The sequence below is a fragment of the Phacochoerus africanus genome, chromosome 5 (assembly GCF_016906955.1).
Source record: "Phacochoerus africanus isolate WHEZ1 chromosome 5, ROS_Pafr_v1, whole genome shotgun sequence".
In the NCBI taxonomy this organism is placed as follows: domain Eukaryota; kingdom Metazoa; phylum Chordata; class Mammalia; order Artiodactyla; family Suidae; genus Phacochoerus; species Phacochoerus africanus.
In genome coordinates, this window is record NC_062548.1 from 131,352,063 (window position 1) to 131,379,787 (window position 27,725).

Consider the following 27,725-nt stretch of genomic DNA (forward strand, 5'->3'; position numbering starts at 1 on the left):
TTGGTGTAGGACGAAGAGTGGCTCAGAGAAACCGAACTAGGATGACAGAAGAAGGGAAAAAAAAAACCCAAATTAGTCAAAACCAAAGAGTCATTTCTCTGATAATTCCGACGCAATGGTCTTACCATGCTTGTGTGGATCTGGTAGTTAACTTCACAAGTATAATGTGGTGACAGACAATTGTAAATATTTTGCTCAAGTTCACTTGCAGTAAGTATACTGTAAATCATTCATTCTATAGCCTGGGATCAGAGAATTTCAAGTAATCTTTCATTTAACTTTACTAAATCTTTTTGTTTTTTGCTTTTTAGGGCCACAGCTGTGGCACATGGAGGTTCCCAGGCAAGTGGTTGAATCAGAGCTACTGTTGCTGGTCTACACCACAGCCACAGCAACTCGGGATCCAAGCCACGTCTGCAACCTACACCACAGCTCACGGCAACAGCAGATCCTTAACCCACTGAGTGAGGCCAGGGATCGAACCTGAAACCTCATGGTTACTAGTTAGATTTGTTTCCGACGAGCCACGATGGGAACTCCTAACTTTGCTAAATCTTAAATTAAAATAACCACTTCCAGGAGTTCCCGTTGTGGCTCAGTGGTTAATGAGTCTGACTAGGAACCATGAGGTTGTGGGCTTGATCCCTGGCCTTGCTCAGTGGGTTAAGGATCCGGTGTTGCCGTGAGCTGTGGTGTAGGTCGCAGACGAGGCTTGGATCCAGCGCTGCTGTGGCTCTGGCGTAGACCGGTGGCTACAGCTCCAATTGGACCCCTAGCCTGGGAACCTCCATGTGCTGTGGGTGCGGCCCTAGGGGAAAAAAAAAATACACATATATATATATGTAATATACATACACATATATGTAATATATGTTTATATATATATATATATAAACATAAAAGAACCACTTCTGTGTTAAGGGGAGGACAGCCGGATCCAGTCAATTTGTTCATGCACTTTTCAAATGGGCCATGGTGGCTGTGTAACAAATTACCTCCAAGTTAGGAGCTTGAAACAACAAATATTTATTATTTCCCAGTTTTTGAGGGTCAAAAATCAGGGAATGGCCTGTGTGGGAGGTTCTGGCTCAGGGTCTCTCATGGGACTGCGGTCAAGCTGCTGGCTTGGGGTCTGCAGTCATCAGGGCTGCCTAGAGCTGGGAGTCCCGTCCAAGCCCACACATGCAGTCTTTGGCAAGTCTCGGTTGTGGGCTGGTGAACTCTATTATTATGTACCTCTCCGCAGGCTTCTTGGATTCTTTTTTTTTTTTTTTTTTTTGCTTTTTAGGGATGCCCTTGCAGCAAATGGAGGGTCCCAGTTTAGGGGTCGAATCAGAGCTGTAGCCGCTGGCCTACACCACAGCCAGAGCAATGCTGGATCCTTAATCCACTGAGAGGCCAGGAATTGAACCTGCGTCCTCCTGGATCCTGGTCAGATTCGTTTCCGCTGAGCCACGATGGGAACTCCTCCCAACCTTTTTGAATGTTCTCACGATATAACTGGCTTTGAATGAGCGACCCAAGAGAGCAAGCAAGTAAGAGAACGCCTGGGATGGAGGACAGTCTTCTACACCCTAACCTTGGACGTGAAATACCATTACCTCTGCTGTGTGCTCTTGGCTCCACAGACCAACGTCGGTCCAGCGTGGCAGGGGACCATGGGGCCGTGAGTATCAGGAAGCAGGGATCATTGGGGCCATCAGGGAGGCTGGCTATCACAGTGGCTACCAAATCTGTCAGGTACTTATATTCCATAGGGTAAATTTATACCTAACACTTTTAATTTTACGGATTTATTTATTTATTTTTGGGGGCTGCACCTGTGGCATATGGAAGTTCCCAGGCTAGGGGTCAAATGGAGCTGCAGCTGCCAGCCTACGCCACAGCCACAGCAATGCTGGATCCTTAACCCACTGAGTGAGGCCAGGGGAACCTGTCTCCTCAAGGATACTCGTAGGGCTCATTACTGCTGAGCCACAATGAGAACTCCACAACCATCACATTTTTATGTGGTACATTAAAAAAAAAATTTGCAGAGATGAATCTTTGCTTTTTGATTAGGTATGCCATTAATGAATGTTTAATGAAGGCATTTTATACTTCAGATGAATAGACCAGATTCAGGTAAGCCGAAAACGCACAAAACCAGTTAATTATGGATAATAACGGCTGGGAAAGATGTTGCGATTTTACCAAGGCATACCACAGTGAACCTAAGTTTAAACCAGTTTGAGTATTTTATCAGGAGTAGTCTTGAAACTTTACCAGGCAGGACCAATAATTTACTCCTAACAATTTACCATTTCATAATCGGGGAAAGGCTGTCCCCATTCACTCCCAAGTGGAAAATGTGTTATGTTCTACTTGTATAAACTTTATAAACAGAATAGCAACTCCCTTTCAACGTTATTAGAATGTTTTACTCAGTACATTCCACTACACCAGAGCTAAAATTATGCAAAGGATTGCAAAGCGGAAAGGAATCTGACTAGCAACCATGAGGTTGCGGTTCGATCCCTGGCCTCGCTCAGTGGGTTAAGGATCCGGCGTTGCGCCGAGCTGTGGTGCAGGTCACAGAGGCGCCTGGGATCCTGCGTGGCTGTGGCTGTGGTCAGGCGGCTGTGGTTCAGATTTGACCTATAGCCTGGGACCCTCCATATGCCGCTAGTGCGGCCCTAAAAAGCAAAAAAACCAACCAACCCCCCGCCCAAACTTCCTTGGCAAATTTCCAGTCAAAGCTGAAGTGCCCAAACACAGTATTGAATTTCAAGAAGTTGGCTGGACGATTCAAGACCCTGTACGGGGAGATGAGGAGTTAGGCCTAAGATATAGATGTTTCTGAAATACTTGCAGACTCTACGTACAGCAGGGCCACGGGAAAATGTGCATTAAGGAAGCGCTTGTTTATTTCCCTCTGCAAAGCCTTTTTCGTTACAACGACAGAGGGAGGCTTAATACGCCCAGGGGGTCCGACGCCCAAACCAAGTTGCACCCCATTTGCATCTGGGCTGCTGGGCTGGCAGAAGCAGCGCGCGGACGCGAGGCCTCGGGCTCCCAGGAGCCCGTCTTTCGTCGCGGACACTTCGTTGTTGGGTCGTTACCAGGAGCACGCCCCGCCAGGCTCCCCCTCGTCCGCTCCGGGCTCCAGGCGGTTTCAACAGCTCGTTTAGCAAAAAAGGGTAACAGGGATCCTAACCAGATGTGGGTGGGACCGAGACGACGGAGGCGGCTGGACGCACCTCAGAGGGCCTACTCGCGAGCTCCCGCCTCCCTCGCGGCGGTCACCCGGGGACAGAGGCGAGGCTCCACGGGGTCGAATCAGGACGCCGCGGGCAGCTCACGGAAAAAGGACAGCAGAGCCCTCGCGGGGCTGAAGGGGGCGGGCAGAGGGGCGGTGAGATGGCAGCGCGCCTGCGCGGGGCGGGGCGAGTGAGGCCCTCCCGGCATGCCGCGCGGCGCCCGGCTTCCGGCGGTGGGCGGGGCGGGCGTTGGTGGCGGGCGGAAGCGGGCTGAGCCAGGCCCTGCTCCGCTGCCTGCGCTTCCGGGGGGCCTAGAGTCAGGCTCCAGAGTCTTCCGGTAGGCGGCGCGGGAGGAGTGACAGGCTTGAGGGGACAGGCCAGGCGGATCCCGTTGTTCCCCAATGTGAGCAGCGCCTGAGCCCCAGTCAGGCGAAGGCTGCTCGGAGAGGTGGAGCCGGTTGCCGGGCCGGGAACATGAGGCAGTGTGCGCTCTTCCTGACCAGCTTGGTTCCTATCGTGCTGGCGCCGCGACCGCCGGACGAGCCGGGCTTCGGCTCCCCTCAGCGACTCGGTAAAGACCCTAGGAGTTGGCTTGGGCCGGCACCGGGTGCTTGGGGAGCGCAGCTTTCGGGAAAGAGCAGGGAAGCGGGATCTGTCAGGTGTTTGGGGGCGGGGTGTGGACGGCTGTGCGCGTCCCGAGGTTTTCAGCGTGGGAAGGGGGTGTGGCTCTCGGACTTCAGGGGAAGAATGGAGATGGGCTAGTCTCCCTGAACGGGGGAGGGATCCTGGAGGGGGCCTCCGAGGGGGACTCAGGGCCTGGGAGGGGTCTGTGCCCTGAGTCTGTGTTTGGGAAGAGGTAAGGCGGGCAGTGATGGTGGCTCGTGTTTGGAGAGGAAGATGCCGTCCAGATCCCTGCCCTCCTGAGGAACAAATCTATATTGTGTTCCTACCAAAGGCAGGATTCTGGAGGAGGAGAGGAAGCTCCGCAGCTCTTCCTGGCTCTAAAAGGAGCGAACTCGATTTTCTGCTGTAGGAGGTACTTAGTAATCTGGTTGGAAGGCTGTGACTGGAGCGCTCAAGAGTTTCGTTTTGCGAACACCATAAGCCTGTATTTAGTTATTTAAATTGGAGCTTATTGGAGGTGCTGGGGTGGGGGCGCTTAAATTTACCGGGCCAACTGGTAATGCTGCTACTGTGAATGCCTGCCTTGCCATTTTAAACAAATTATCACGAGTCACCAATTTGATTGAGCCTAGAAAGTAGGTGATTTAGATTTTCTAAAGAGCTTGGATTAAGGATGGACTAACATTAAGAGATGTGTAAATTGCTGGCAGTTAATTTGTGTCAAGGTGTAGTGACTGGGTTCTTTATCAGTTAAAAAAAAGTTGGCATGTAAGAGAGTTTAATTAACTGGTAATAAAGTATGAACCAGTATATTTTCCCAGTGTGAGAAGTTAGAGCCTCAGTGATTTTTCATGGTGGTTTTGGTCCCCAAACCCTACCGTGATTGCATGTATAGTATCGGGCAGATGGAGACACTGTGTGGATTTTCTTTATGGCTAATAAAACTTGCATTATTTTACCCGGAACTTCCTTATAATTGACTGAGGGTGTTAATGATGGCTACGCTCTCACCTGAACAACTGCTTTGTCAGTCACCTTAAATTGAAATGGATTACAGGTGATTAGTCTAATGACAGGCTGGGGAGAACCTGGTAGGAAGTGCTGAGATGTGATACGTTAATACAAATTGAAAAAAATGGGGAGTTAGGGATGGTCAGGATGGAGGAATAGGGTAAGAGCCATGTGATAAGGATAAATGTTAATAAAATGAACAAACATGGAGTTACTGTCGTGGCCCAGCAGAAGCAAATCTTTTTTTTTTTTTGGTCTTTTCGCTATTTCTTGGGCCGCTCCCGCAGCATATGGAGGTTCCCAGGCTAGGGGTTGAATCGGAGCTGTAGCCACCAGCCTACACCAGAGCCACAGCAACGTGGGATCCGAGCCGCGTCTGCAACCTACACTACAGCTCAGGGCAACGCCGGATCGTTCACCCACTGAGCAAAGGCAGGGATTGAACCCGCAACCTCATGGTTCCTAGTCGGATTCGTTAACCACTGCACCACGACGGGAACTCCACAAGCAAATCTTGACAAGAATCCATGAGGTTGCAGGTGTGATCCCCGGCCTCGCTCAGTGGGTTAAGGATCCGGCATTGCTGTGAGCTGTGGTGTATGTTGAAGTTGAGGCTCAGATCCCACATTGCCGTGGCCGTGGCGTAGGCTGGCAGCTACAGCTCCAGTTCAATCCCTGGCCTGGGAACCATGTGCCACTAGTGCAGCCCTAAAAAGCAATGAATAAATAAGCTAACATGTATTTCGAGGTATTAAAGTTATATTTTTACCACTCTAACACAGCTGTTTCACTTTTATTCTCATGTTCAGTAGTGGAGAAATAAGTAGCATGAATCCTAGGAATCGCAAAGAAGAAAACCTCACTTTTAGATTAATTCTCAGCAGCATTCACAGATCGTAAGGGATTTTTCTATTTTCATCATGTGTTTTTATTTGCAAAGTGCGGACCACTGGTGCCAGAAAAATGCGTGGTCTAGATGTGTGAAGAACACGTACTGTATGCAAGTGTTATTGGAAATATGAAGATCAGACAACTGCAGTGCAGGTTTGATTTCTGGCCTGGGAACTTCCACATGCTTTGGGTGCAGCCACACACACACACACACACACAAAAACCTTTTGGCATGGTGGGATAGAGATATATGAACAGGCAATTCTAGAACAATATGAAGGTGAGTGATAGAACACATTGTGGGAGTTATCATGTTATCATCAAGCGGGGTTGACCTAACTGGGGAAGGAGGTGATGATACTTGAGCCCAGACTCAAAATAAGGACACTCTCGATAGAGGCACTTAGCAACTGTTAGAATTGAAATGAACCGTGGAGATTGTGTCTCTCTTTTTTTTTTTTGTCTTTTTTTGCTATTTCTTGGGCCGCTCCTGCGGCATATGGAGGTTCCCAGGCTAGGGGTCGAATCGGAGCTGTAGCCACCCGCCTATGCCAGAGCCACAGCAACTCGGGATCCGAGCCACGTCTGCAACCTACACCACAGCTCACGGCAACGCCGGATCGTTAACCCACTGAGCAAGGGCCAGGGATCGAACCCGCAACCTTATGGTTCCTAGTCAGATTCGTTAACCACTGCGCCACGACGGGAACTCCTGTGTCTCGTTTTTATTAAATGAAGGGGGCGGAAAGATGTGTCTTAGAAAGGCATAGTGAGTTGTCAAGTTCATACAGTTAGTGACAAATGTATGCCTTGTGGGTATTTTTTCTTTTTTTAAGAGTGACTTTTTTTGTTGCTGCGGTAACCCTACCATTTAGATTGAATTGGTCAAGGCTAATGAATAATTTCATACTTAAAGAGCATGGTTTATTGTTTATTAGCCTACGTATCCATGAGTGTTACCGTAAACGCAGTGCTAAATATCGATTAGGGATACGACGTTTTCCGAAGGACAAAAACGTGTAACAGAGTCCCGGCTTTTGGAGGACGCCGTAGGTCACCGAGATGATTTCAGCTGAGCTGTTATGAATTGCATAATTTAGGAAAGTTATGAGTCATGTGAGCTTACTCATGATGATATCTTGAAGTTGCAGCTGGGGTATATAAGTCTCCCTTTGATTTCAAAAGAGTTTTCTCTTTGTGTTACTCTTAATAAGAGGATGTAGTGGGTGGAAGGAAAAAATATAGGTCACAGATGAGAGATGGAAGTTGGGATCTGAAACATATATTCTGAAATGCAAAAGTATATGGGTGTGGGGAGTCTCCCCAGTGCAGTGCCTGTTTCTCATATTGACGGCATCATTTTTCTTAAGATTTTGACATCTGACTTCCTCTTTTGATGTTAATTTTGCTTACTGGCTGCATTCCCTTGAAACTGAAACACACACCCTAACTGCTTTAAGAGAAATTTAATGTAACTCTTTTTTTTTGTCTTTTGTCCTTTTTAGGGACGCACCCGAGGCATATGGAGGTTCCCAGGCTAAAGGTTGAGTCGGAGCTGTAGCCACCGGCCTACACCACAGCCACAGCAACGCCAGATCTGAGCCACCTCCACCACAGCCCACGGCAATGCTGGATCCTTGACCCACTGAGCGAGGCCAGGGATCGAACCCGCCACCTCATGGTTCCTAGTTGGATTCATTTCTGCTGCGCCACGACGGGACCTCCCTAACTCTGCTTTGTGCTAGTCAAAGAGATAAACTGTACTTCTAGGATAGAATGAAGATAAGAGTTACGCAGACAGCCCTGGTGGGGAAACTGGAGAATTCCATTTGGCTTTCACGGGGTTTCCCAGAACATTAAGTGTAAGTGTCCTTCAAGGCCAAGTGTGGTTGAATTTTGGATCCTTCACCATTGTGTGTTTGTGAGAGATAGTGGTTTCAGTGGGAAGTATAATATGAGGGGAGAGAAAGATCATGCGGGCAGGAGGGATGGGAAAAGGCCTCACTGAGGCAGGGGAGTGAATGAAGTGCTTTTCCATGTATCCCTAAAAGGAACCCAGGAGACGGCGTTCTTCCTCCCCACACCCCTCCTTTGTTTTCCCCCTTTAATAAGAGTTGTTGGCTCCGACAAGGCATCTGCCTCCATGGTTTCACTTACCATTTGACTGTTCTGATGACCACTGGATATGCATCTCTGACCTAGACGTGTTCTCCGAAGCTCCGACTGCCCACTGTCTTTCCAGCTCAGTGTTCACAGGCACTTCAGACATAACATGGCCAGAATTACTTCTCTGTTTGATTGGAAGCCTGTGTGTAGGAGACAAGGTTTAATCTAGGAATAGGCAGCAGGGCTAGAAATTGTGGAAGTAATCTCATTGCTTAACCTGAATTTACATCCATTTCAGCTACAGAGCCTTATGGGTCTTCAGAGGGTCCCTTGGGCTGTGCTCGCTTACATTTTGGCTCCTGTTTCCATGTGACTGGTTTGGTTGGAGAGTCATGGCCCAGGATTAGTCCCAGCCTAGGTGAAGTGCTCTTGATGAGGAATTATTTGAGGCGGCTCATCCTCCAGCCTCCCTAACTGGTATAAAGCCATAAAGTAAGCCATTAGTTCCCAGGCTCTGGGGTCCACTGCCTAGCTGACAGCGCTGTTCTCTTTTTCTTATCTCTTCCTTGGTCCCAAAGAGGAAGTCACCCACGCCTCAGGGTCATGTTGCAGAATGACCTGGCCAGGTCTCTCCCTTGTCCTGTGTATTTTGGGGAGTGTTGAAGAGCAGACAAGTCTCAGGTGTCTTCTGCACAAGCAGAATAAACACTTGACAGCAGCTGTGGCTTTATCTTTTCCACTTCTGACAGCAGTTTTGGGAGAACTCTTTGTACTCTGCAAGTAGAGGCGTGGAGAGTGAGCAGAGCGCCATAGGGATTCAGGGGTTTGGCATGACACTTGCGAGTGGTATTCCAGGAAGATGCAATTTATTGCAGAAATAAGAGAAATTAAGTGAAAATTTCCCAGACGTTCCCAGACTCTTCTCATACAACACTTCATTATTTAAAAATCAGTTTTATCTTAGAGTTCCCATTGGGAACCTGCCTAGTATCCACGAGGATGCAGGTTAGATCCCTGGACTCTGCTCAGTGGGTTAAGGATCCGCCGTTGCCCCAAGTTGCGGTGTAGGTCACAGGTGCGGCTTGGATCTTGGCGTTGCTGTGGCAGCTGATGGCTATGGCTCTGATTCAACCCCTAGCCTGAGAACTTCCGTATGCCACAGGTGTGGCCCTAAAAAGACCAAAAAAAATAAGTTTTCTCTTAAAAACTTGACTCTGGGCTTGATGAATGAAATAAGGGTATTCTTTATGTCATTGTACCCAAGGCAGTGGCCATAAAAGCTTATCCTGGAGACAGGACAGTTGAGGTACGAGAGAAGGGTGAAGCGGAAGGTTTATCGAGTCTATAGGCAACTCCATATCTATATCCAAAAGCTGGTTTGCTGCAGGCCTGAAGGTCCAACTTTCTATTTATTCTTTGAGAACATAAAGAAGGAACAAAGTATCAGTTGCTTGATACCACTGATGTTGATTTTAAAAATCCTAGAATAACAGATTTACCTTTTTCCTGCCTAAAATCACTGTATGATTTATCAGTGATGTAACTGCAAAGATAGGATGACTTAATGCAAAAAAGTTCTATGTAGATGAAGGATTGCAAACTGTAGGTAAGGAACAGAGTATAGAACTTCAGAATCTTCTAGTACCCACCGGGCCCTTTATAGCAACCTGTTATAAAAAAAAATTTAACCAAGTAAATTTGAAAACCTAATCAGCATTATCGGGCAATTTATGAATTGGGCAGCTTTCCATCTAGCAACTAGAAAGGCCCTCCGAGGGAACCAAATGGAACGCTTTTATGGGAAGAAGGGGCGGGGCAAGGGAGCTATCAGCAAAGAGAGGGAAGGATTGTTTTAGGCCAGGCCATCGTCTTTCTGGGGCCAAGGGAACCGGGAAGGAAGGGTTTTGTCCTATGGATGACCTCTTCTTCCCCAGGGGATGGGGGAGCCCCATGTGGCTGATGACCTCATTGGTGCTGACCAGACAGTTCCAAACTGATGGGTTCAGATTACTTTTCTGATGAAGGTGGAAACTACACTTGGGTTAGGTATTAAATCTAGGTTTGGTATCAGGTGCTTCAGCAAAAGTGGGCCTGTGGTTTTTCTCTTTTAACAAATCCCGCTCCCAAACCTGCTCCTAGTTGGGGGTATTTTTTGTTGTTGTTGTTTGTTTTTATCTCAGGCGATTTGATTCCACTGTCTACCCAGGTATCCAGGCCAGAAACTTGGGTGTCTTTTAGGGATCTCCGCCTGGATTGCTCTGCAGCCTACTAGCTCATGTCCCAGATGCTGCTTTTGTCTCCTCTAGCCCGCTCTGCATTCTGCCATTGTGTCGAACCCACGTTGATGGCTGAGTTGGGAACAGAGAGAGGTTTATTGATTGGGAGACTGCAGGTGGAGAAGATGGGCAACATAGGCCTGTCTCGGATCCATCTTCCTGGCTGGCCAGGGTGTAAGGTGTTTTTTGTTTTTTGGGCTTTTTGTGTTTTGTTTTTTTTTTTTTTTTTTGCTTTTTAGGGTCACACCTGCGGCATAGGGAAGTTCCCGGACTGGGGGTTGAGTCAGAGCTACAACTGACGGCCTATACCACAGCCACAGCAATGCAGGATCTGAACCACATTTCCAACCTACACAACAGCTCCCCAACCCACTGTGGGAGGCCAGGGAATGAACCTGCATCTTCATGGATCCTAGTCGGGTTGGCTGCTGCTGAGCCACGAAGGGAACTCCCAGGTGTAAGGTTTTTAAAGCAGCATTTGGGATGACTCTCCTCCCGTTGATTGGTGGTAAGGAAACAGGGTGGTGTCGGAGTCTTAATCATCAACCTCCTGGTTCCAGCCAGTCCGGGGTCCGCCTGCTTGTGGTCAGCGTGTAGTCACTCTCCTCCACCTGGGGGTGGGGGTCTTAGTTCCTGTTGGGCAACTCAAAGATTTGTGTCCCGTTGTTCTGTGTATCCCTGGGGGAGGAGCTAGGACTGTTTATCCCTGAACTCTTGTCTCTTGACTGCTTTTCCTTTGTTTCTGCCTTTCCTCACTGCTCGCATCAGTAATTGCTTGAATCTGCTCCTTGGAACTCAGGGAGGACCTAGGAGATGAAAGCTTTTTTCTCCAAGCGAGAAGCAGGGGACACAGGCTTTCGTGCCGGGAGCGCGCTGCAGGGCCCTCTGTTTCAGTCCCCCCTTTTCTTTGATCCTCTTCCGTCCTGAGGCAATAGGAGCAGGACAAGAAAGAGTAAGTTTTGGATGGAGTGGTTCATCATAAATTTGGCAGGGGAACTCAGCTTGAGCTGGGGCTTAGTTTCACAGTCGTGATGAAATCCCTAATTTATAGCTGTGGCCACTGTCCAAAGTCCAGAATCCTGAATTTAGTTCCCTGGCCCTTTATGACCAGACCTCTGCCTGCCTCTCCAGCCTCACACCTTTTCACAGTCTCTGTGCTCTTGTGCCCTCCTGCCTCCCTGAGTTACTTTCATTCCTTTGAGTGTATTATATTCTGTACTTTCTATTCTTTCTTCTTTTCTTTCGCTGCACCTGTGGCCTATGGAGGTTCCCAGTCTAGGGGTAGAATGGGAGCTGTAGCTGCTGGCCTACACCACAGCCAAAGCAACACCAGATCCCAGCTGCGACTGTGACCTACACGGCAACACAGGATCTTTATTAATTCACTGAGCGAGGCCAGGGATCAAACCCGCATCCTCATGGATACCAGTTGGGTTCGTTACCACTGAGCCACAAGGGGAACTCCATGTATTTCTTTTTTTCTTTTATTAGAGCCACACCAGCAACATATATGGAAGTTTCCAGGCTAGGGGTTGACTCATAACTGCAGCTGTCGACCTACAGCACAGCTCACAGCAATGCTGGATCCTTATCCCACTGGTCTGGGCCAGGGATCAAACCTGCAATGTCATGGATACTCGTTGGATTTGTTACCACTGAGCCACCACAAGGACTTCTGTGTTATTTTTTTTTTTTTTTAGGTCCCCACCTGCGGCATATGGAAGTTCCCAGGCTAGGGGTCAAATCAGAGCTGCAGCTGTCGGTCTACACTACAGCAACGTAGGATCCAAACCTCGGCTGCGACCTGCACCACAGCTCATGGCAACACCAGATCCTCAACTCACTGAGCGAGGCCAGGGATCGAACCTGCATCCTCCTGGATGCTAGTCAGATTCCTTTCCGCTCTACCATGACTGGAACGCCACGTCCGTTTTCTAATTTGTGTTTTTGGCCAGATGAGATGAGGAAAAGTTCATTTGTTTAGGGAGATGGCTGGAGCAACTTGTAGAAAGCAAGGAAAGTGGTCTCATTCTAGAGTGTTGGGCAGCCATTGGGAGTTGCTAAACAAAGAGAATATGACCTTGCTCTGAGCTAATAAGAAACATGGGTTTTGTAGCATTGTCTAGTATTAACTGTCATAAACTCTACCGTAAGAAGTTAAGTGGTTTATTCTTAAAGTTTTTTTGAGTTTTTTTCGTATATGGATATGGGGGAAATATAAGTTCTGTTGAAAAAGCTATAGAAAATTGGATTACCAATGGTTGGAACTTTGGAAGTGCAGGGCAGTGAAATACCGAGCATCTGAGAGGTCACTTGCAAGAGCAGGAGCTCAGATTGTTGGACAAGGAGAAGGCATTTTGTGTGTAATCTCTCCAGGATGACCAGTTTGAGAAAGCTAGTTATTAAAAGAGGGTAAGTTACCATTGAAACATTCAGTATTTTAAAGTGCTTTAGCAAGCCACTTTTAAGTGTTTATTATAGAAAAATACTTAAAGATAACCTTGCTCTTTTTTTTTTTCTAGGCCTATTTTTAAATACATAGTTACGATCATGTAGTATGAATAGTTTTTTAAGTCTACCTTTGTGTATTTAATATAATATTAAAGTATTTTCTCATGTTCTGAAAACCTTTTGTTAAGTAGTGTTTTAAATGATTGCAGGGGTTTTTTGGTTTGTTTTTGTTTTTTGTCATTTGGAAGTGCTACAACTTATGTCTCCTAGCTATTAATTTACTTTGTTTCCACTTTTTGTTCTTAAAATTAATGCAAGGCTGAGCAGCGGCGAACATCTTTGTGCACAGCCTTTTTCTTCACGTTGAGCCAGTTCCTTATTTTAGCCCAGTTCAGTGGTTTTCAGACTTGAGTTCCCATCAGCATCGCCAAATTAAACCCAGGGAATTTCTGATCGTGGAGGGACTGAGAGGAGAAAGTTCACAGGGGATGCTGATGATGCCAGTTGTGGGCAGTCACCCTCTGAAGACAGCTGACGTGTGTCATTGACAATGAAACTACAGTATTGAGGTTAAGTTTCTCAGTCAGTAGGAGTGATTATGATCTTGAATGAAACTGAGTCCATGTACCAACCTGTATTGCGCAAGTTGAAGAGCTCCAGGATTGTATCAGCATCTCAACACTGAGAATTTGTGTGCTGTTTTGTGCAGGGTTCTGTGCTGGGTGTTGTGAGGTAAGACTGGTTTTTAAAACGAAGGTTACTTTTGGCCATTTTACAACCTCTTTGTGAGGTAAGACAAATATAACTCAGAGATGCCAGAAGGTGTAAACAGCTTCAGAATTCAGAGGGAGGCAAGGTCATGTTTGATTGACATGTCAAAAAGTAGAAGGCCAAGAAGTAGAGGGTCCAGGAAGAGCTAGGCTATTTTTAAGCAGTTTCAAAAGTCAACATCAGTTTTGGGGTTTTCAGCCAAACCGGCCCAAGTTCAAATCCTAGTACTGCGCCACATTGGCTTTGTGATGTTACTCTCCCAGGGTCTGTTTCTTCATCTGTAAAATGGTGATAAGACCAAGGATGTTCGTGGAGGTGACATAAAACACCCAGTCTTGTGTCTTGGAGAAAACAGAACACTCTAAATGTTCAATAAATGGAAAGCTTCTTGAAGATTTTTCATTGGTGCCTCTAAGCATTATAATTTGCAAGGCCAGGTCACTAGTAACCAACCGTCCATTGGGATAAAAGAGATTGTTGCCTTCTGAAACAGCTTTCCTTTGAATTAAAATTAAAGGAAATTTTCATTAACAGAAAATGGCTGATACTCAGTAAGTGTGAAATTTGCTACCATTTTCATTTTTACCTTGAAGTAGAGCCTTGAATGAACTTTGATTAAGTTTCCTTTAATCGCAGAGTTCCCATCTGGCTCAGTGGAAACAAATCTGGCTAGCATCTGTGAGGACGAAGGTTCGATTCCTGCCCTCGATCAGTGGGTTAAGGATCTGGCGTTGCCACGAGCTGTGGTGTAGGTCGCAGATGCGCTTGGATCCGGCGTGGCTGTGGTGTAGGCCAGCATCTGTAGCTCCGATTCAACCCCTAGCCTGGAACCTCCATATGCGAGGGTGCTGCCCTGGGTGGGGGCAGGGCAGAGACAGATTTCCTTTAAGCAAATAGCAGTGTGCCTTCCTCATGATTTCTTCAGGTTTGCTCGAATATGATGTGACAGGGAGGCATTTTTCCTTCTTTGACCACTCTGTGTAAATTGGCCCTTCGCACTGCCTGCCTCTGCTGGCCTGTTTTCATGTCCGCAGCACTGATGTGTATCTTCTTATGCATTGTGTGTCTCTCCTGCATGAGATGCGTGCTGCTTTGGTCAAGGACTTTGCCCTATGGAGTGCTTTGTCTCAGTACTTGGACCAGTGACTAACACAGAGCAGTGAATGAATGAATTGATATAGAACTTATTGAGCATCACTGAGGGAAAATTGAAGGAGAAAAGTATTGTGTGGATTCTTTCTTTTAAAAATGGTTTGGTGGGAGTTTCTGTCGTGGCACAGCGGAAGCGAATCCCACTAGGTTGCAGGTCTGATCCCTGGCCTCGCTCAGTGGGTTAAGGATCCCGCATTGCCTTGCGCTGTGGTGGAGGTCACAGACGCAGCGCGGATCTGTCGTTGCTGTGGCTGTGGTGTAGGCCGGCAGCAACAGCTCCCATTAGACCCCTAGCCTGGGAACCTCTGTACGCTGTGGGTGTGGCCCTAAAAAGACCGAAAAAAAAAAAAAAAAGGTTTTGTGAGCCTGTTTAACCACAGTAGCAGGATACTTATATTTTAAGCTCCTGCTGTTCTATTTTGAGGACATTCCAAGTCCGGTGGAATGATTTTGAATACCATTGCTTCTGCAGTGATATTTGTTGAGAGAAAAGGAAAGCATCAGCTCATCGTATTTTTAGGCAGTTTTTGTATAGACTTAAGTCACCAAAATTGTCTTCCCCAAATCCTCTTGATTGTGGGAGAGACAGCACCGTTGCTGTTGATAACAAGTGACTTATGGGGTAGCATATACTCTATAGTGTTTATTCTCGCTCTATGCAAAATAGAAACTCATTTGTGCTTGTTCTGTCTTTGGGGAAGTGCATCTTTGCTTTTCTTGGATTCCAGGTCAGTCTGTTAAATGTTTATTTTTTTTCTAGGGATTAGTTGGTTCTTACCCCTTCTACTTCCTGGTGTCCAGTGGATTAAATATTCTGTGGTGTCTGTTGAGGGCAGCAGTGGTAGGGACATCACTACTTTTTTGCTCATTTGGAGTATGTGATATTTCTATAAAAGGGTTGCTTGCTCAGTTTTGGTTTGCCCAGGCTATAGATACATTTATTGCTATTTGTTACTATGTATCAACTGATACAGAATTGGTATAGTCCAGGTAGGCAGTGGGCAGATCAGATTGGCAACTTTGATCTTAGAAATTCTAAACAGAAGGAAAGAAAAAAGAAAAATTCTAAACAGAAATGCCTTGAATTTAGGAGTTCCTGTCATGGCTCAGCGAACCTGACTAGGATCCATGAGGATGAGGGTTCGATCCCTGGCCTCTCTCAGTGGATTAAGGGATCCGGTGTTGCCGTGAGCTGTGGTGTAGGTCTTAGATGCGACTCAGATCCCATGTAGCTGTGGCTGTGACATAGGCCGGCAGCTGTAGTTCGGATTTGACCCCTAGCCTGGGAACCTCCATATGCCCCAGGTTCGGCCCTAAAAAGCAAAAAAAAAAAAAAAAGAAAGAAAGGAAGAAAGAAAAAAAGAAATGCCTTGAATTTAGAAGATAGTTCACTGCATACTGTGGTACTCTTATCAGTAACTAGTTTGACCATGGACTCATGTTCACATTCCCCTGATTGTCACAGATATTTTTCCACCTTGATTTGTTTGGCCTGGGATCCAAAAAGGCTTACACGTTGGCTGGCTTGCTGTACCTTTTCTTTGTTTGTTTTGTTTTTGTTTTTTGCTTTTTAAGGCCACACCCAGGGCATATGGAAGTTCCAGTTGGAGCGGAGCTGTCAGCCTGTGCCACAGGCACAGCAGCCAGATCTGAGCCGTGTCTGGCGGGAACTCACTTGCTGTTCTCTTCAGTCTCGTCTGTCTCCACCCCTCCTTCTTTTCTCTTGCCATTCGTTTCCTGGAGAAATTGGGTCATTTGTTTTGCAGGAATGGAACATTCTGGGCGTGGCTGATGACTTCCTGAGGTTGTTATTTGGCAAGTCTAATCCCTTTTTGTCTTGGAAACTGGAAGTTAGAGCTTGATTAGATTGTGTGGTAAGACTCCTTCATAGGTCATGCCAGGGGCATTACATCAGGAAGAGTCTGTGATCTGATTCTCATTTGAATGGTATTACAGTTGATTTAGGTATTAATAACCTTTTTACCTTTATTTCAGAAAAGCTTGATTCTCTGCTCTCAGACTACGACATCCTCTCTTTATCCAGCATTCGCCAGCACTCCGTAAGGAAAAGGGATCTGCAGGCCTCAACACACCTAGAGATACTACTAACTTTTTCAGCCTTGAACAGGTAATTTGAATCATTCGTAGAATAATGTTCGCAGTGGGGGACTTGGTTTGGTAAAAACGGAAAAATAGGAGTATCTACTGAAATCTTAGAAAATTACATTTTAAAGATTTGAATGAATGTAATTAGAATCTGACATGATTCTTAAAATAGTGTATTGATTATTCTTAAGTTCATACTGCTGACAATTTTTAAAAAGTAAATAGGTATTCCAAAGGTATTAATGGTGGTATATTTGTGGTTTTGGAATTATAACAATTTTGATTAATTGAATGATTATAATGCTTTAAATTTTCCTACTTTAGTGCTATCAACCTTATACGAGGTACTGTATTTTATATATGAAGACAGTGAGGCTTAGAGAGAAAGGATTTGCACAGCCTAGTGGTGAACTGGGTCTAGAATTCTGTGCCCTTTTCCCATTAAGTTGCTCATTTGTCATAGCATAAATTGATAGATGGGCAGTAATTTTAGTATTTTATGTTTTGTGGGGTTTTTTTTTTTTTCTTTTTTAGGGCTGCACCAGAAGCATAGGGAGGTTCTCAGGCCGGGGGTCAAATCAGAGTTGTAGCCACTGGCCTGTGCCGCAGCCACAGCTACTCAGGATCTGAGCCACGTCTGTGATCTACACCACAGCTCAGGGCAAGGCCGGATCCTTAACCCACTGAGCAAGGCCAGGGATTGAACCTGTGTCCTCATGGATACCAGTCGGATTTGTTTCTGCTGAGTATTTTATGTTTTGCAAATGTAAATCTGTTAGATAATTGCAGATCTCTTTCTAAAGTCTTTTTAGGGAGCTTTACTAATATCAAAAAACAAACACTGGGAGTTCTTTTTTGGTGCAGTGGGTTAAGGTCCTCAGGCATTGTCACCGCAGTGGTTTGGGTCGCTGCTGTTGCATGGGTTTTCTCCCTGGTCTGGGAGCTTCCATATGCCACAGGTGCAGCCAGAGAAAAAGTGTGTGTGTGTATATAGAATATGCACCTAATTTAAAAAAGCAAATTATAGAGCTATGAAAAGTTTTCACTTCTTCTAACTCTGTTGCACTTCCCAGACCTAGCAAGTTTCCTATATAAACTTTCAAGTTTTTTTTTTTTTTTTTTTTTTGCTTTTTGGGGCCACTCCTGGGGCATATGGTAGCTCCCAGGGGTTGAATCGGAGCTGTAACTGCTGGCCTACACCACAGCCACAGCAACGCCAGATCCGAGCCTCATCTGTGACCTAGGCCACAGCTCATGGCAATGCCGGATCCTTAACCCACTGAGCAGGGCCAGGAATCTCACCCACATCCTCATGAATATTAGTCAGGTTCGTTTCTGCTGAGCCACAACGGGAACTCCCAACTTTCAAAAGATTTTAATGCAGTTTTTTTGCATGTAGATCTATATATATAAGATAATATAGATACACACACATAGCTTCATAAATATTTTTGACAGCTTCATAAATATTACTATTGCTTAAAATTATAAAAATTTATTTACTAGTACCCTACAGATGGATATGGTTTAATCAAAGTGCTTTTTTTCTTACTGTGGCAAGCAGTGCTCCAGTGAATAGCTTTATAAATATATCTTGTCTAGGTGTTTTTCTAGGATACAGTCCTAAAAGGTGAATTTCTGTACTGGGTCAAGGGTGTACACATTCTCCATGAGTATTATATGGACGCATTTCCTCCTAAAGACATTAGACCGGTCTGTTCTACAGCACTTAATGAGCTTACCTGTTTCCTGTTATCCCTGCCGTTATGAGGTTTTAAAGATCTTAAACTATTCTTTTGAAAGGGAATAGTATCTCATAGTTGTTTTGATTTTCATTTTGTACGGAATTGACCATCTTTTCATGCCTTTATAAATCACTTATTTTATTTGTCTGCCTTTTGGTATCCATTTACTATTTTTCTATTGGGTTTATCCTTTTGGTAACTGAATTGTAGTGCTCAGTATATTTAAGGAACTAAGTCCATCATCACATGTGTTAGCTGATATTTTATGCAAATACTTTTACTGTTGCTGTTCTTACTTTTCCTGGTCATTGCCATCATCCTTAGGTTATTTTTGAATAATTTCTTTTTGTTAGATTTTATGTCAAAATGTTGCGATATATCTAGTTTCCAAACATAGCAAATTCGAGCAGAGTGGCGATAGTGGTAATAGCTCTAGTTTACTAGGTGTTTCTTTTGTATCATTTCCTTCAGTAGGCACTTTACATACGTTACCTCTACTTCTCACATACTCTGCGTAGAAGTTTTTGTTATTCCCTTTTTGAAGGCGAAAGAACAAAGCAAAACAAATTGAGGCTCAGGTTAGGTAAGGTGCCCGGGGTCACTCAGTAAGAAAGTGGAAGATAAAGGATTTGAACACAAGTCTGACTCCAAAACTAGTGCTATTTCTGCTATGCTGGCAAGCTTAGTGAAGGAATGAAGATATAGTAGCAGGAAATGAATAGGAGCAAAAGAGAGAGGGGAAGCCTTTAAAATCAGAACTCGGGATTTGGTTTTTGGGTTTCTTTTGAAGTTAGGTTTGAGGTAGCTGAGAATCCTCACTCTAGGGTTAAACACTGCCATAGCCTGACGTGCTTCTCTTGTGTTCCATAGAAAATGTTAAACAGCATCTGCTTATCTTCTGTGTAAGGAAGCAGAGAAATCGGTAATTTGTTTTCATCTTAATATTTAATGGGAAATATATCTAGTAATATTTGAGAACTTGTACCAGGTAGTTTGTTTTTTTTTTTTTTTGCTTTTTAGGGCCTCACCTGCAGCATGTGGCAGTTCCCAGGCTAGGGGTCGAATCAGAGCTATAGATGCCGGCCAGAGCCACAGCCCCACCAGATCCGAGCCACGTCTGCAACCTACACCACAGGTCATGGCATCGCCGGAGCCTTAACCCACTGAGTGAGGCCAGGGGTCGAACCTGGCCACCACGGGAACTCCCACCTTGTGTATGTTGATTGGCCTCCAAACCTTAGTCTTCACTGTGTGAAGTGGAGACAGCATAAAGAGCAGCTAACCCTGATTAGGTGTTCAGTAAATTATATTCAGTAGTATCAGTCTTCACCTGGAGAATGGATTTAATGGTTGCCAAGGAGGAGTGGGGAGGGAGCGGGATGGACTGGGAGTTTGGGGTTAATAAATAACAAACCATTGTATTTGGAATGGATAGACAGTGAGGTCCTACTGTGCAGCACAGGGCACTGTATCCAAGTTCCTGAGGTAGACCAGGATGGAATATTACTTACATATGTGTGTGTGTGTATGTTTTGTTTTGTTTTTTTTTTTTTTTTGCCTTTTTCCAGGGCTACACCCACGACATATGGAGGTTCCCAGGCCAGGGGTCCAATCGGAGCTGTAGCTGCCGGCCTCTGCCAGAGAAACAGCAACTTGGGATCCGAGCCTCGTCTGCAACCTACACTACAGCTCAGGGCAACGCTGGATCCTAAACCCACTGAGCAAGGCCAGGGATCGAACCCGCAACCTCATGGTTCCTAGTCGGATTCGTTAACCACTGCACCACCACAGGAACTCCTTTTTTTCGTTTTTAAGACAAGCAGGACTTCAATTTTGAAACTATCCAGTTATGTTTTCTAATTTTTCAGCATCTCCAGAAAAGGTAAATGTCTAAATTCTTTGAGTCTTTTTCCCTTCAGTTTTAGTTTCTTTGGTCTGCCAAGTTCTTACGGCTAAAGAAATTAGTCTGTCCTCACTGGCAGTATAACCCTCTAAGTACTTTGGTAAAATAGTAGTTATAACCTGCATAGTCTGCATTAATGTCAACTCTCCTGTCAAGTTCTTTTTTGAGGAGGTTTTACTAAATGAAAACTAGGCCCCCCCCCCCCGTTTGATGTGCTTGAAGTATGTTGCATTCTTCCTTTAGGCATTTTAAATTATACCTGACATCGAGTACTGAACGCTTCTCCCAGAATTTCAAAGTCGTGGTGGTCGATGGGGGAGACGAAAGTGAGTACCCCGTCAAGTGGCAGGACTTCTTCAGTGGACACGTGGTTGGTGAGTAGGAGCTTATTTGTTTGCCCTTGTGTCTGGGGGCTTAGGTGTCTGTCTACCTTGAACTCGACTGCATGTTCTTTTTTGAGGGGAGGGAAGAGGGGTGCCAAAGAAATGCTATTGGTTGTCTCTTTTATTTGAGTTTTGTTAAGTCTGGAAGCAGAAACAGTCAAACAGGAGGAAATGGCTATGATTCAGCATGTCATACTAATGGACTACTTTGATATTAAAATGGATTTCTTCTGAAATCATGAATTTAGTAACCTCTTGTCTCTGGGGAAGGATGGTAGGCTTCTCTTAATGAGATTGTATACAAGGAAGATAGGAGACAAAATGATGGACTCTGTGATCCTATTATGTATTTAAGAAACTATATCAGGCAATTGCCGTTTACTTCTGGAAATTTTTCTGCCATAAGAAAAAAGAAAAATGGGAATTCCTGCTGTGGCGCAGTAGGTTAATGATCCGGGTTGTTTCTTTGGAGGCGCCGGTTCGATCCCCGGCCCTGCACAGTGGGCTAAGGATCTGGAGTTGCTGCAGCTGTGGTGTAGGTTGCAGCTCTGGCTGGGATTCAGTCCCTGCCCTGGGAACTTCCCTATGCCGTGGTTGCGGTGGAAAAAGAGAAAAAAAGAAAAGAAAGGGCACTAAAATACCCGAATAGTACAGCCAGACCTGTGTATTCCAGCTCGTACCTCAACCTCCCCTTCGTTCGTTCTTCCCCCCAAACAGGCCGAGTTATCCCAGAAGGAGAGCTGAACTGTTCTGTTCTTTAGCACACTCTAGACAATTCTCCCAAGGAGTCTGAGGGAAAGAGGCTGGTTCAAGTTAGAGCTGAGGCTCCGCCTGAGGAGTGAGCAAGCCCGGCTGGTTTCTGGGCCTGTGGTTCGTGGCGGCACATCTCTGCGGAGCCGGAGACCCTTCGCTCCCTGAAGGGCCTGGTTGACTTTTATTAACAATCGGGTATAGTTTAGTTTTTGATTTAAATGTTTTTTAATGATGACTCTTTTTTTCTCTTAAGGTGAACCTGACTCTAGGGTTCTCGCCCACGTAGGAGATGATGATCTTACAGTAAGAATCAACACAGATGGGGCAGAATATAATATAGAGGTAAATCTACATGTGAATTTTTTTTTACAGGAGTGTATTTCTCTGATTTTTAGAAAGCCTTTTCTCATTAAGAAGAAGAAGTTCTTTAATTTTGTTTACTTCTTTTCTCCTTGTATTTAAAGTGGTTTTTTTTTTTTAAACCAGGAAAATAGATGAGTTAAAAAAAATTTTTTTTTTTTTTACATATCTAAGATGCTGTCCTGGCAGGCACTCTGTATTTTTAAGTACTGTTAGAAAGTCACATGTGGGGTAGATAAGAGGAAAAGAAAACTTTCTTCCTCTCGTTTTTTCTTTATCTTTCTCTAGTATTCCTACTAAAAGTATAAACATTTTCAAAGATGAGGGCGAACTCTTCTTTCTCTATTTCTTTCTTTGCCTGTTTTCTGGAAGTGCTAGATTAATGAAAAGTGGATAGTTCATAGTTGGAGAAGTTAAAAGAGGAAACTAGAGGAAACTGAGGCTCTGGTCACTATTCTACTGAAATGCTAGCAAAAGAAACCAAGACCATACTGGCCACATTTGTGTGAGACACATTGCCAGGTGTCAGCTACTAGTCCAGAAGACAGAGCATTTGCCACAGATTTGTGGGTTGAAGTAGGAAAATGAGAACACTCTGGGTAGTGATGAGATCACTGAAACAGAGCACTTGCCAAAAACCCTAGTTAGGGTGGGTCCAAATGAAAGTTTCAAGTGTATTCGAGCGCTGATTAGGGATAAGACAGGGTGCTAGTGCTGTGAGTGCTGTAACTTGTAATGACGTTTGCACTGCATGGCCGTTGGTCATTTATCTACCCATCATGGTGAAGAAAAAAGGTCCATCTTGGGGGGTCCTGTTGTGGTGCAGCGGTAGCAAACCTGATTAGTATCCTTGAGGACTTGGGTTCTGTCCTTGGCCTCGCTTGATGGGTTAGGGATCCGGCGTTGCTGGGAGCTGTGGTGTAGGCCAGCAGCTGTAGCTCCGATTCGACCCCTAGCCTGGGAACTTCCACATGCCACAGATGTGGCCCTAAAAAAAAGCAAAAAGAAAAGAAGGAAATGTCCATCTCTGGCCTTGCAGTGTATCTTGGTCTGTTATTGGGTAGACTCTCTGATGTCGCTGTTTTGGGGAGTCGAGTAGACCAGAGGCAGAAATTGAGCACCAAGTAAATGAGCATTTGCTCTAGAATAGGCACATCAACCAAGTCTTAAATTACTCCTTCAATCAATTTTTTAAAACTACATTTATTTTAAAAATACATGCTCCCTGAAAAATTCAGAAACTAGATTACCACTACTGGGAGATAAAACTACCATTAGTATTTGGATGAATGTCGTTCCAGATTTTTTTCTATACATTATATACAAACTTTTTTCCTATAAAATTAGGGCCATATGATAGGTACAGTTTGTCTTCAAGCATTTTTCATATCACTATGTAATTATGAACACTTTTCCGTGTTAGTAAATGAAGATCTAAATTAGGTGGTTTTTTCCCTTTTGCCATGGCATGCCGTGGCTTGATGTGGAATCCGACTTAGCACACCAGGCACTGAACCTCACAGCGGCGAGAGCATCATGTCCTAAGCGCTAGATCAGGGAGCTCCCCCAAATTAGGGTTGGTTTTTTTTTTTTTTTTTGCCTTTTCTAGGGCCGCTCCTGCTGCATATGGAGGTTCCCAGGCTAGGGGTCAAATTGGAGCCGTAGCTGCCGGCCTACGCCAGAGCCACAGCAACTCGGGATCCCAGCCGCATCTGCGACCAACCTACACCACAGCTCACAGCAACGCCGGGTCATTAACCCACTGAGCAAGACCAGGGACTGAACCCGCCACCTCATGGTTCCTAGTCGGATTCGTTAACCACTGTGCCACGACGGGAACTCCCAAATTAGGGTTTTTAATAAATCCTGCCTGTTGTTGGTTCATTGAATTGTTGTACCATTTATTTAACCAGTTCACCATTGATGTTCAATTGTTTTGTTTCTAATTTTTTAAATTAAAAATGCTCTAGTGAGAGTTCCTTTGTGGTGCAGCAGGTTAAGGATCTGGCATCACTGCGGTGGCTCAGGCTGCTAGGTTCAGTCCCTGGCCCAGGAACTTCTGCCTGCCACAGGCATGGCCAAATGAGAAGGAAAAAAAAAAAAAGCAAAACTTTAGCAGACAGCTTTCAGACATGCTTTCTGGTGCATGTGTTTAGTTAGGATAGTCTTGGTGATGGGGTATACTCTGGCAAACTGTAGGAAACTCTAGGCTGTGCCGGGGTTTTATTTTTTATTTTTTGTCTCTTCAGGGCTACTATACCTGTGGCATATGGAAGTTCCCAGTCTGGGGGTTAAATCAGAGCTGTAGCCACTGGCCTGTGCCACAGCCACAGCAACGCCAGATCTGAGCCACTGGCCTACACCACAGTTCACGGCAACGCTGGATCCTCAACCCACTGAGCGAGGCCAGGGAACGAACCTGCATCCTCATGGATACTAGTCACATTTGTTTCTGCTGAGCCACGACGGGAACTCCTGTGCCTTGGTCTTATATCACCTCTCCCCTGGCTCAGTAGCTGCCCCAGCACAGGTTGATTGGTTGCTTGTCAAGGCCAGTGTGGGTCGGTTGGTTCTCCACCTTGTAGCTTTGATGTCAGGACACGTGTTCCCTGAGGTTACTACAGAAGGACCCGGCTGGAGAATCCCACAGGGAATTTTTTTTTTTTTTTTGTCTTTTGGTTATTTCTTGGGCCGCTCCCGCGGCATATGGAGGTTCCCAGGCTAGGGGTCCAATCGGAGCTGTAGCCACCGGCCTACACCAGAGCCACAGCAACTCAGGATCCGAGCCGCGTCTGCAACCTACACCACAGCTCACGGCAACGCCGGATCGTTCACCCACTAAGCAAAGGCAGGGACCGAACCCGCAACCTCATGGTTCCTAGTCGGATTCGTTAACCACTGCGCCACGACGGGAACTCCCCACAGGGAATTCTGAAGGGCCAGGCTTGGAGGTGGCCTCGGTCACTTCCACTCATGTTCTAGAACTCTTGTCTGACCTGCCTGCAAGGGGGGCTGGGAAAGGTAATCTCTGGGCTTGGAAAGATTCGTGTAGGGAATGCAGGCATTGTTTTTGTCACAGTGCATGTCTTTGCTTATTTCCTTAGGATAGTCTGTTCTTTTATTTTTCCTTTTTACAGCCACACCAGTGGCATATGGAAGTTTCTGGGCCCTGGTTGAATTGGAGCTGCAGCTGTGGCCTATACCACAGCCACGGCAACACCAGATCTGAACCGAGGCCTATGGCAACACTTAAGGATCTTTAACCCCCTGAGTGAGGTCAGGGATTGAACCTGTATCCTCACGGAGACAATGTTGGGTCCTGAACCTGTGGAGCCATAACAAGAGCTCCATGTTAATTCTTAATCCAAAATGTGTGCATTTAGGATCCAAGTTAAATTTGCTCAGATTCTTCACTTTTCCAAATATTTCCCTTTGGGAAAATTAGAGATTCTGTTTCCATCCATACCACCTCTCTGTTTCACTAAGTACAAAAATGAACATTAATATTTCCCTGTGAGATATTCGCTGTACACTCATTAGATTTATTGAAGGACTTTTGCATGAGATTAATAATTTTTAAAATTTAAATTTAAAATTAAAATTGAAAATTGAAAAAGTGGGTGAGTTCCCGATAGAGTCCAGCAGTAACAAACCCAACTAATATCCATGAGGACTTGGATTTGATCCCTGGCCCTGCTCAGTGGACTAAGATCTGGCATTGCCTTGAGCTGTGGTGTAGGTCGCAGATGTGGCTTGTATGCCAAGTTGCTGTGACGTTGTAGGCCAGCAGCTGCAGCTCTGATTCAACCCCTATGTATGTTGCAGGTGCGACCCTAAGGAAAAAAAACTTTCTTAAAAAAAAAAAAATTGAAAAAGTGGTTTATTGCTTAGAAGGCCACTACAGTTTTCCCCTCCAACCCTCCTAGCCCTATGAAACCACTAATCTGCTTTCTATCTCTTTATATTTGTCTTTTTGTTTCTTTATATTTGCTTGGTGATTTCATATAAATGCAGTCATACAGCATGTGGTCTTTTGCTTCTGGCTGCTTCTTGAAATGTTCTCAAGGTTCACCCATATTATATATAGCATGTGTCAAGTACACCAGTTTTTTGGGTTTTTTTTTTGCCAAATAATATTCCATTGTTTGGGTATACCACATTTTTTATTCATTCATCAATTGATGGATTTTGTGTTGTCACCACTTTTGGCTGTTATGGATACTGCTGCTGTGAACATTTGTGAACAAGTCTTTGCATTAGCCTTTGTTTCCGTTGCTCTTGGGCATGTCATGTACTGGGAATGGAGTTTCTGGGTCATATGGTAATTCTGTTTTTAACTTTTGAGGAATTGCCAGGCTGTCTTTCATAGTGACTGCACTTTGTATTCTAACTATTTTACATTTATTGCATTTTATATCACATATTATATTCTCACTAGCAATAGGTGAGAGTTTCTCCACATCCTTGCCAATAGTTGTTGGTATATGTCTTTTTTTTTTTTTTTTGCTTTTTAGGGCTGCACCCATGGCATATGGAGGATCCCAGGCTAGGGGTTGAATCGGAGCTATAGCTGCTGGCCTACACCACAGCCACAGCAACATGGGATTGGAGCTGCATCTGTGACCTACACCCCAGCTCACGGCAATGTCAGATCGTTAACCCTCTGAACAAGGCCAGGGATCAAACCCACGACCTCATGGTTCCTAGTTGGATTCCTTTCCACTGCGCCAGGACAGAAACTCCCTGTTATGTGTCTTTTTGCTTATAGCCGTTGTAGTGGATGTGAAGGAGTGTCCTCAGGTTTTGGTTTTCATTTCCTCAATGATACCGAGATATATATACACACATACACATACATTTTTTTTTTTTTTTTGTACCAGGTGGTGCTTGGTTCTGATGAGCCTAGTGTCCTTACAGAAAAGAACTGTTTTTTAAAAAACAGAAGCATCCTTTTGTGTTGAGTAATTGTTCAGGTGTGTTAGTGCCGATTTACCATGGCCTCACAATATTGTAAGTGTAAATTTTTTAAAGAAACAACTCTGATGTCAGCAAGTTTTAGGCATATTGTCGCAAGTTTTTAGGTTTCTCTCCTGAAAATGTGTGTTCCTTCCTGTGCATAAAGCCTATGATGGCAAGAAGATGTTGAAGAAATTAGAACAAAAATCCCCTAGAATGTTGTGTTGTCTAACTGTTAGTCCTGTGTATTCTTCACCCAGATCAATGACAGCATGCAGTAGGCACTACATATCTATTTTTCAATGAATGAACAGAAAAGGATATGCATTTTCTTTTCTGGATTTCCTAAAAGATTTCAAAACTTGTGCAAAGTATTGCTTTTTTTTTTTTTTCATGTACAGATAAAATCAAAGAGTGAGTAATCCATGTATTTACTTACCAACATAGAAACTGATTAAAATTGAGATGACTTATTTTTAATAAAATGATTCGTGTGTTTACTTAACATGGAAATGTTATCTGAAAACAAGGAAAGGATGTTGTAAGAATTTAATATTTAGGAATTTTTATATTTTCCATCTCAGTTATATTTGTTTTCTATTTTAGCCACTTTGGAGACTAATTAATGATACTAAAGACAAAAGAGTGTTAGTTTATAAGTCTGAAGATATCAAGAATGTTTCACGTTTGCAGTCTCCAAAAGTGTGTGGTTATATAAAGGCGGATAATGAAGAGTTGCTTCCTAAAGGGCTAGTAGACAGAGAGCCGCCTGATGGTAAGACTAAAAAATATATTTCAAATAAGAAACAAGCATAACAGCTGTCTTCAGTAGGGGTGATTGTTAGTTGATTAAAAAAAGAGAACATAATTATTCAGTAACTGTAGATTTGGCTTGAAAATCGTTCAGAAATTTATTTTTTTTCTCTATAAGAATTGAAAACACTAGAAAATCATGGTGATAATAAAGATTGGACTTTAAAAAAGATAGAGGAAAGGGG

At 44.7% G+C, this 27,725-nt stretch overlaps 1 protein-coding gene across 2 annotated transcripts in view; it reads left to right on the forward strand.

Moving 5' to 3' along the window:
• The first annotated feature begins 3,492 nt into the window (after nucleotides 1–3,492).
• Nucleotides 3,493–27,725, forward strand: part of ADAM17 (ADAM metallopeptidase domain 17) — a 58,113-nt gene continuing 33,880 nt past the window's right edge. The window contains exons 1-5 of one of the 2 annotated variants that reach the window (XM_047782671.1): nucleotides 3,493–3,810; nucleotides 16,517–16,649; nucleotides 20,519–20,649; nucleotides 21,665–21,753; nucleotides 27,334–27,502. In XM_047782671.1, coding sequence (XP_047638627.1) covers nucleotides 3,714–3,810; nucleotides 16,517–16,649; nucleotides 20,519–20,649; nucleotides 21,665–21,753; nucleotides 27,334–27,502 — 619 coding nt within the window. In that variant the 5' untranslated portion in view covers nucleotides 3,493–3,713. Of the gene's footprint in view, nucleotides 3,811–16,516; nucleotides 16,650–20,518; nucleotides 20,650–21,664; nucleotides 21,754–27,333; nucleotides 27,503–27,725 lie in introns of those variants that run through there. The other variant, XM_047782672.1, reaches the window with a different exon arrangement.